The following is a 10326-nucleotide window of genomic DNA, read 5'->3' as shown; positions in this document are numbered from 1 at the left end:
CAACACGTCAACTATATGGTTACTCGACTGTTGGTGTGATAACTACCAACATGAGACAACTATAGTTACCAACTGCCTGTGTTAATATTGTCGAGTGAGTTAGGTCGCAGTAAATACCATAATGTCTTTTAGCACCGGGTGATAACTTTGGGCCTAAAACCCATTAACATGTTGGAAAATTTCTAATTTTAAATGCCCGATAACTTCTGCTAAGCATGTTGGTAATTTACATACAACAACATGGTAAGTTTTAACCCCCCCTCCCCCTAAAAAAGTCATGAAAATGTACCAACATAGAATCTAGTTTTGAACATCGCCGTGACGGATTTAATGTTGAAGATGGATCTTGAATCGGGTCAACGATCTAAACCAAAAAACATTTTAAACTTTCAAATTTGAACAGAATCAAAACTGTCATCATCACTTTTTGCCTTTTTTACATGCATGCAAGCATGTAATGAGAGTGAGGGGTTCCCCAAAAGTGGAATGTTAGTTATGTATTGAGGTCCCTGATTAGATGGGTAATATTAAAAATTAAATGTGGTAATCCCTTCAAGAGAAGATAAAACAATAGGTAGAACATGGAATCAGCTCGGTCTTTCTACGGATTCTTTAATGATTAAACATACATTTTTTGTTAACACTACAGGAAAATCACACGTTGCCATGCCGCCAACATAAGGCCGACAGATAAAGATCGACATATAGAAAAAAGTTCTCGGCTTACAGTTAGGGCTCGACAATGTTACATGCCATGTGGCAATCACAGAGATGGTAGACCGCTCCGTGACGGAGCAGGCTATAAGCCGAGCGGTTGCCCGACGGCTTTCGGCTTACCCTAGGGAATTCTTTTATTTATTTTAGATTATGAGAAATATAAGCCGAGTACCCGATGAAAGAAACTCCCCTTACACGTGGCCTATTTTTTCCAAACCTATTTTTAGTGCAAAAAATAATTTTAAATGTTTTGCACTGCATTTACATTAACTTATTGCATTTATATTAACTTATTGCATTCTATCCTATTTTCCTCTCTTTCTCATCTAAGCTAGTTTTCATCGCTTTGTCGATGCCCCAATTTCGTGATCTCTCTATTAATTACCATCATTTTGCCATTTTAAAGTGGTGGGGTATTGCCTTGTACCCTTCACAATCCCAAGTGTAATCCGTTTGCATCGGCCGGCCGGCATGTAGCTTCATTTTGCTGAGAGCCGAACTCGACTTATATTTAAGCTGAGTACCCGTGAACTGAGTACAACACTTGGCTTATAATAAGCCGAGGTTTTTTTTTTGGAAACGTGGGGCAAAAGATTTGCCCCTTTTCATTAATTATAGGAGAGGGAAAAGGTCTTTCAGAGTTACAGAGGACAAGAAAATAAAAACCCCAAGCATGGGGTGCCTAACACATCCGCCCTACTCAGGTTAATTGGGCCTTCGCCAAGTATGTTTCATTCACGATTTTATTTATTTTTTTCCTGCAGTTTAAGTTTTTGAAACTGGATACGCCGAATCCCAAAATCATTCTAGTATTTTACTATTTGTGGGGGTCGTTGTATATAGAAACATGCGTGAACAACAACGTTTGTTGATTTATTTCGCATAACATTTTGTTACGGAGGTACATGCATGGGGCGACATGCAGAAGACACTACTTAACAGAAAGCATTTGCATCCGATCTGTTTAAACAGGTTAACAACGGCCGGCGCCGTCGGCCATGGACAGATGAAGTTGATCAGCTAGCTCACGTTCGAGATGCTGGCGGGCGCCGACTTGGCGAGCCCCCAGCTGTGCAGGACGGCGCCGGAGACGTCGTAAAAGGCCAGGCGCGCCTCGGCCGCGGTGAGCTCCATGGACAGGAAGCCCTGCCCGTCGTACAGGAACTCCATCTTGTCGGTCGTTGCCTTGAACTTGCCCGCCCAAGCCTTGGACCCGCCGCCGCTCGTCACGAACTCCACCGGGCTGTCGACGCTGCTGATGCGCTGCAGGCAGTGGTCGTGACCGTTGAGGTACATGTCAACCCCATGGGCCTGCACGCATGCATGCGCAACATGTCGTACGTACCTTGAGGAGTGGGAGGAGGTGCTCGCGGAGCTCGGTGGTGTTGCCGTGCTCGCAGCCGCTGCTGACGGGGTGGTGGCCGACGACCTTCCACGTCGCGTTGGACGCCGCCAGGGCGTCGTCCAGGTCCTGGAGGAGGGTGGCGATGTAGGTGTCGCGGGGAGCCACGTTCCTCCAGTCGAACTTGCTCTCGTTCCAGTACTTGAGGACGAACGGCGACGTGTCCACCAGGAAGAAGTCAACGATGTCTGCCTCCACGATGAAGGACTTGTTGACGGAGGTCCACCGGCTGTCCACCTCGCGAATGGCCGGGCTCTGCCGCGCCAGCGCGTCGCCCGTGTAGTCGTGGTTGCCGAGGACTGCATGCCACACCCGTGACGCAGTTGCATTATTTGTGAAGTATGTGTGATCGAGAGGAGAAGGTATAGTCGCGGCAGTTATGGATGCATACCGATGTACCAAGGCTTCTGAATGCTGGAGGCGGTGTAGATGTCGGTGAAGGACGCCATGAAGAAGGCCGTGTCATTGTCGCCGGGGAGGCCGTCGTTGTAGAAGTTGTCGCCGGTGGAGATGACAAAGTCGGCGGCTAGCTTCTCGCCGACCACTCCCATCTGTCAACACGTATACACTTTGGCCAATGACCTGGAGTTTTCTTGACGATAAGATGTACTAGTACAACTAATTAAATGACCTCTCTGCTTTCGGCTACTTATACCAGTTTGTACCAACTACTTGTCTGGCAAAAGGGCCCGCTCTTATCTGTTGGCAATTAGCTACACGTGAAATGGCAGTATCGATAGAGAGATACTCCCTCCGTTCCTAAATATAAGTCTTTGAAGAGATTTCATTATGGACTACATACGAAGCAAAATGGATGAATCTACACTCTAAAATGCATCTACATACATCCGTATATGGTCCATAGTGAAATCTCTATAAAGACTTATATTTAGGAACGTAGGGAGTAGATTTTAGTAACGTAGGGCGTATTGGCCGAGAATACACGTTTTTCCTCTCGAGACCTAAAAACCCTCTGGCGATTAGGGTTTCGGGGAGGACCTTGACGGCGGCCGCCTGATCTGATCGGCGGGCAGCGCTGATCTCCGCCGGCGATGGCGTCACCGGCCCAAAGCGCAAGTGGAGGGGCGGCGGCTGACTCTCCTCGGGCAGCCCGGGCGCGACTGGAGGAAGCACTCGGGAAACTTGGCATTACGGACGAAGAGGCTACGCCTCTGGCAGGCAAGGTTCTACACCGACATCTATTTTTCACATCCAAACCATCACCAGCGCGCTTCGGCCTGCGTGGGGAAACCCTAGGGGTTTGCAATTCAAATCCACGGGAGAAAACATGTTTGTGGCAGAGTTCGAGAACCAGCGGGATCGAGATAGGATCTGGGTGGGCTCGCCATGGCATGTGAGCAAACATGCAGTCATACTGGCTGACTTCGAGGATCATATGAGGCCTGATGAGGTGAATTTTGACCGGCTCCATGTGTGGGTTCGGGTCCCAAACCTGCCGTACAACCTGAGAGATGATGCTTGGGGCAGTTTGATAGCAAAACAGATTGATAAGAATGCTTCAGCAGTTCAGTTCGATCATGTTGGAGGATATTTGAGAGCTAGAGTTTCCATTGATGTTAATAAGCCTCTTCGGAGGTGGATTTTGATCAATTCGGCCAAGAGGAAGAAGGAAGAATTGTATGATATCCAATATGAACAAATTCCGCACTTCTGTTTCTCTTGTGGCCATCTAGGACACAATGATCTATTTTGCCCTAACCCAGGTCCTAGGGACAAGAATGGAGATCTTCCTTTTGGACCCAAGTTGAGGGCACCTGAAGAAAGGAGGAAACCTACCTCGGGCGAGAATACGATCAAGCAGGCCCGAGCACAAAAGAATCTAAGACTTCAAGCAATGTCAGAGAAGCTGCCGAGGTGAACTCTCCTGTCAAAAACCGACCTTATGCAAAGAGGAAGGAGGCACCAAAGCAGGTCTATCAACGCGTTGAGCAACCCCTGCTTATCACCGATGGAGAACATATAGATCATGATGGGCCGTTTGGAGAGATGGGAAGGGGAAGCGATGAGGATACATTGGAACGAAAGGGTTTGGAGAGAGAACCAAAAAAGAAGCGACCAACACCGAAAAATTCGGCAGCAGCTGCAGAGCAGCGCTGCCCGTCCCAATGAGCATCATAAGTTGGAACTGCCGGGGGCATGGGAACCCCGAGGCAGTTCGAGAGCTTAGCAGTGTGGTGAAGCAAGAAGGGCCCTCCCTCCTCTTTGTTACGGAAACAAAGATTAGGGCAACAAGGGTGGAGAATCTGAAGTTTACTTTGGATTTTGATGGATGTTTCGCGGTTAATAGCGTCGGTCTCAGTGGAGGCATTGGATTGTTTTGGTCCAAGGACATTTCTGTTGAGCTCAAGAATTATGGTGCCGGCCACATTGATGTTGTGGTGCGGAAAAAGGATCAAAACTCCTTCGAGTGGAGATTCACTGGCTTTTATGGTGCACCAAGGGCACAGGACCGTCATCACAGCTGGCGTCTTCTGCGAACCCTGAACGCACTTCCCCATACAACATGGATTTGCATGGGTGACTTCAACGAGACTTTATACGGTGATGAACATTTTAGCCGGTCTGCGCGACCAGAGTGGCAGATGAGGGCGTTTCGTGAAGCGGTCAATGAGTGTGCACTCCAAGACTTAGGCTGGACAGGAGTTCCTTTCACTTGGGACAACCGTCAAGATGGAGTGGCAAATGTCAAAGCACGGATTGATCGGGCCTTTGCAAATGAGGAATTTAGGCAACAATTTGGGTACACAAATGTTCGCCATATTAGCGCAGCGGAGTCGGACCACTGTTTTGTATACTTGGCGTTCCGGGAGCAGCGAGGCGATACATCAAGAAGGGGAGTGAGACCCTTTCGGTATGAAAATGTTTGGCAAACACACTTGGATTACGAGCAGGTTGTGAACGCATGTTGGCTTAGTCAGCAACGAACATCTGATTTACAAGGTGTTGTAGACTCTTTGAGTGCCATGAAACGGCAGCTCGAACCTTGGGGTAGGAAAGAGTTCGGATGTCTAGCAAAGACAGTCCGAAAGCTGCAGCAAAAGCTAGATAAGCTTCGCCGGCAATCTGTTGGGCGTGGTCCGTCAGAAGAGGAGAAGAGCACGGTTCTCAAACTCCGGGAAGCTCTTCGCCAAGAAGAGATATGGCTCCGTCAACGTTCTCGTGTACTTTGGCTACGGGACGGTGATCGGAACTCAGGTTACTTCCAAGCACAAGCGAAGCAGCGACAGAGGATTAACAAGATAGCTGGCCTGAGAAGGACCGATGGCTCATTGTGTGCTAATGCTGAGGAAGATAGAGTGGAGATAATGGATTTCTATCAACAGTTATATACCTCGCAGGGCCTATCAGACACTAGCGAGTTGTTATCGTATGTGCCTGCGTGCATTACTCCGGCGATGAGCGATTCCCTGGACAAATTATTTGAACCAGAGGATGTGCACAAGGCCCTTTTCCAGATGGCGTCATCTAAGGCGCCAGGTGTGGACGGCTTCACCGCGGGTTTTTTTCAGAAGCATTGGGAGTTACTTCGTGATGATGTAACAAATGTTGTTCTGGGTTTTTTGAATGGATACGAGCTGCCAGTGGGTTTAAATGACACTTCCATCACGCTTATACCAAAGGTACGGAACCCACAGTCCATCTCGCAGTATTGGCCAATTTCCCTTTGCCCAGTTTTGTATAAATTGGCAGCCAAGGCCATTACAAATAAAATCAGGGATTTTTTGGATGAGATAATTAGTGAAGAACAAAGTGCTTTTATCCCTGAACGCCTAATTACTGATAACGTGTTAGTCACGTTTGAGAGTGTCCATGCTATGCGGAGAAGGAAGAAGGGAAAAAATATACTTGCGCAATCAAACCTGACATGATGAAAGCCTATGACCATGTTGAATGGAGCTTTCTTGAAGCTATCTTACTCAAGTTTGGTTTTGGCATTGATCTTGTTAGACTTATCATGAAGTGCATAACTTCGGTTCGCTTTGCTTTCCGTGTAAATGGGGAGCTCTTGCCTTTTTTCAGTCCCTCTCGTGGACTGAGACAGGGATGCCCCATGTCACCGTTTTTGTTCCTCATATGTGCAGAAGGTTTTTCATGCTTACTCAAATATTATGGCACCATTGATAGAGGAATCAGAGTCAATTTCAGAGCCCCATGGGTCAATCACCTGCTCTTCGCAGATAACAGCCTCATTTTTATGAAAGCAGAAGATCTAAGTGCGGCTAGGCTGAATAACATACTTCAAATATATGATTCTGCTTCAGGCCAGCATGTAAACAGAGAGAAAAGTGCTATTTTCTTCGGTCCAAATACACCGGCTTCATGCAGACAAGCGATCAAGAATGCTTTGGACATCCATGTTGAGGCGTTCAGTGAGCGATATCTGGTTCTTCCAACTGCTGTGGGCAAAATCACCAGCGGCACTTTCGAACATATAAAGGAAAGATCTAGGAGTAAAATGCAGGGATGGTCAGAGAGACTCTTTGCTTGTGCAGGGCGAGAAACTTTACTGAAGTCAATTATACAAGCAATCCCCACATACAACATGACTGTCTTTTTGTTAACCAAGAAGGTATGCAAGAGCCTCACATCTTGCATGGCTAAATTTTGGTGGAGCGGCTCGATTGATAAGCGATCATTACATTGGACTTCATGGCAGAAGCTAGCAACACCAAAATGTAAAGGGGGTATGGGTTTTCGTGATCTTCACCTCTTTAATCTGGCACTACTTGGTAAGCAAGGATGGCGCCTCATTACTAATCCCAATACCCTTTGTGCAAGAGTGCTCAAGAGTAAATACTTTCCGGATACAGATTTTATGCAAGACACAACTCCAAGCACATCCTCGGCGACTTGGAGAGCTATTGTGGCAGGAAGGGAAGCGTTAACTACGGGGCTTATCAAGCGAGTAGGCGATGGATCCAACATATCGATTTGGAATAATAAGTGGATTCCGTCAATAGCTACAATGGTTCCCCTAGCCAGTCCTACAAACACCACTGTATCACTTGTTAGTGATCTGATTGATACAAGCACTTGGTCATGGAGGAGGGAACTAATTTTGGACACGTTTTTACTCTCAAATGCACAAGCTATTCTGAATATACCTTTGTAGTCTGGAGGTGGAGATGATTTTCTCGCTTGGGCAAAGGAGGCTTCCGGCAACTACACAGTAAAGTCAGCGTACCGAGCTCTAGTGACTCGCAATGAACTTCAAGCTCCAGAGGAAGGGCAGGCTACCGGTTCCATAATTGATAATCAACAGCTGTGGAATTCGCTATGGAGGCTCAATGTTTTACCCAAGGTCAGAGTTTTCTTCTGGCGAGTTTTAAGGGGTATTTTACTCGACGAATGTACACTGGTACATCGACACATAGGGCAGCAAAACCTATGCAAGTTGTGTATCGCCAATGAGGAGAACCCGGAGCATGCACTTTTGAGGTACGCACACGCAGTGAGCTTCTGGGAGGAGGCAGAGCAACTATTTGATTTCCAGATGCCAATACTGCAACCAACAACTTGGGCCAAGGATATTATCTGTGGTGAACAATTTACTTCCAGAGACCGAGCTATTTTAATCTCTGTCATGTGGTCGATCTGGCATTCTAGGAACAGATTGACGCATAGGGAAGACAAGCTTGATCCGGCGACATCTGTTCGCCGCACCAGGGAGACTCTAGCTCTCTTGGATATACCTCGGTGACATGCCCTACTCATGCCGGGTCATGGGTGGCGACCCCCTGATCCAGGCTTCGTCACGATTAATACAGATGCTGGAATCAAATGTGAAGATGGTAAAGGTGGAGCTGGGGGTGTTGCTCGCTCCCTTGATTCTTTTCTTGGGGCATGGAGTAAACCACTCCCTGGGATTACGGATCCTCTCATAGCGGAGGCGATGGCAGTGCGAGAAGGTGTTATTTTCGCCAATCTGAGAGGTTTTTCAAACGTCGTGTCGGAGACGGACTGTCTGGAGGTAGTCAACCTCTGGAACACTCGCCACAATTCTCGATCGATTGTGGCTCCTATCTTAGTAGAAATTGGAGAGCTTGCTGGTAGTTTATTTTTTTTTCATCATGTTGTAAGATCAGCCAACGGTCCCGCTCATATCTGTGCTAAGCATGCTTGCACGATTGACGTTACCGAAAGCTGGATTGACAGTGTTCCAAGCTTCCTGACCAGCAACCTGTTGGCTGACTGTTCGGCGAACGCTTTTATTAAATAAAGCTCTCAGTGTTTCCCCGCAAAACACACACATGAAATGGTAGTGATGCTAAATCATATTGTTAATTAAGCACTAATAAGTATGTGTTTATGTATTTAAAGCATAAACAAGAAACACTTCTTAGTTGATGAAATCTATAATACCTAAATAGTTGATCCCCACTATCATATTTCTCTTGACATGTAAGCTATCCACCTCATCAACCTGCCACATCAGCAATTATTCTTGTTTTTAATCAGTTTTTTTAGACAACCTTTTAACCACTTTCTGTTAACGTTTACACATGTGGCGGCGGTGTCCCTCTATTTCTATACTTAAATGACGCACCGAAGCCCAATGGTCTTGTGATTCACAAACAGAGCAAAGAATCCCGATCGTCTCACTAAAAAGCCCAACCGTCTCTCTCTCTGTTAATAAATAAAGGACCAATCTTCAGTGGGCAACGATACAGTGGGGCGGCTACAGTAGAAAGAGAAGCGATCTTGCCGTGTGGTCTGGTCCTCTGGCACGACCGCCGGTCTTCGGCGCATCTGCCGGTTGTAGTTCCGTTCCAAGTGCAGACCACTCTGGTGCCCTGTAGCCTCGTCGACATGGCGGCGGTGGTGCTATTTTCCCTCTCTCTGTTCCGTTCGGTGGGAATCAGTGTGGCACCCTGTAGCATTGTTCAGATGGCGGCTTTCGTCCTCCTCTCTCTATTCCTACGAAGCAAGTCCAACGTTGGTTGGGAACTGGTGGAGGTTGGTTCCAGTCTGATCAGGTGTACAGCAGTCCCATGTTGGCTTACTTTCGGACTAGGAGAGAAACAGTTGGGTAGAGACACCGGCCAGGTATTTCAACAAATGATGGTAACCCCTCTGCTACTCATCCTTCTACCTTCAGACTTTTCATTTATGCTTAACCCACCAGCTAATTTGATTCCAGTCATATTGGTATAGTTGGATTTGATAGTGGTTAAGGTATGCTGATTTGATTTGGTTAAGTTAGCAGGGAGCCATGCCCCATGGGTGGGATTGAGTAATGCTATGACGACAAGAATAATTTCCTTCCAAGATTTTAGTGTGTGTGCTCATACGAAAAACAAATCGTGCTTTTCCCATACATGTTGACTACTGTATTGCTCTAACATTCGAACCCTTCTTTTTGTTACTAGGATGTGTTAAATTAATCGTAGTTTCTGTTTTGTGTGGAGCCACATTTTGATCTATGTACAGTATGTCCATTTGTTGATACCACTTTTTTCCCGAAGAATGACTGTTTCTCCATGTATTTAATACAAAATGTAACGGATTGTGATATATAATTATCTATGGCAGTTTACTTTTTGTATTGTCATGTGGTAAAGTGTTTTACTGCTAAACATGATTTTAAGAAATATCAATGCATATGCTTCAAGTTTTTCCTAAACATAGGTTTCCTCAAGAATGTTTTGTTATTTGAACATATATTTGAAGAGATACTATTTTATGATATTGCTATTTTTTAAGCATATATTTCTGTAACAACGCGCGGGGTGTCATCTAGTTTATATAGGCATTCCTTAACGACGTGGCTATTCTGTAAGCACTAAAAGAATCCATAGAACTCCGTTTGCGAGTGTACCTGCTCGGCAACCAGTGTCTGGTTGTACTGTCCACCCCTTCCCCAGTCCCCGACAGCGAGCACGGTGAGTGACCCGTCCTCCTTGGGCGAGTGCTGCACCCGCTGCAGCTCGGCCGCCACCGGCGAGAGCAGCACCAGCGCGCTAACAAGGACGATCGCGGTCGCCACCATTTTCGGCCGGTCGGCGATCGAGCTAGGCGAATTGAGCTGCTAGTTGCTGGATGGAGAAGAGAGCAAAGTGGAGGCGATGGCTAGACGAGCACCCAGTCACGGGTATTTGTAGCGGCCGGCCGGGCCGGGGCAGTGGTCGAGCATTCGAGCTGAGGTTGCGTTTGGCGCCACCCCCAATGTATTGAAGTATTTGTTT

At 46.8% G+C, this 10326-nt stretch overlaps 1 protein-coding gene across 1 annotated transcript; it reads right to left on the bottom strand.

The window, feature by feature from the left end:
- Positions 1-1628: 1628 nt before the first annotated feature.
- On the bottom strand, positions 1629-10196 carry LOC123041625 (purple acid phosphatase 4-like). Its single transcript, XM_044464211.1, has 4 exons — positions 9960-10196; positions 2511-2670; positions 2063-2418; positions 1629-2028 (listed from the first exon to the last, which is right to left on the bottom strand). The coding sequence occupies exons 1-4, from the start codon at positions 10128-10130 to the stop codon at positions 1738-1740; spliced, it is 978 nt and encodes a 325-aa protein (XP_044320146.1). The 5' UTR covers positions 10131-10196; the 3' UTR covers positions 1629-1737.
- Positions 10197-10326: the final 130 nt, after the last annotated feature.

This window comes from Triticum aestivum, chromosome 2B (assembly GCF_018294505.1).
Source record: "Triticum aestivum cultivar Chinese Spring chromosome 2B, IWGSC CS RefSeq v2.1, whole genome shotgun sequence".
In the NCBI taxonomy this organism is placed as follows: Eukaryota; Viridiplantae; Streptophyta; class Magnoliopsida; order Poales; family Poaceae; genus Triticum; species Triticum aestivum.
This window is presented reverse-complemented; position numbering and strand designations above follow the sequence as displayed.

What these genes read in the sequence shown, in the direction of transcription:
- LOC123041625 (XM_044464211.1), bottom strand. Translation starts at nt 10,130, where the DNA reads ATGGTGGCGACCGCGATCGTCCTTGTTAGCGCGCTGGTGCTGCTCTCG. An exon ending in AGACACTGGTTGCCGAGCAG is followed by an intron (nt 2,671 to 9,959) that starts GTACACTCGCAA and finishes ACGTGTTGACAG; the next exon opens with ATGGGAGTGGTCGGCGAGAA. An exon ending in TCAGAAGCCTTGGTACATCG is followed by an intron (nt 2,419 to 2,510) that starts GTATGCATCCAT and finishes TGTGGCATGCAG; the next exon opens with TCCTCGGCAACCACGACTAC.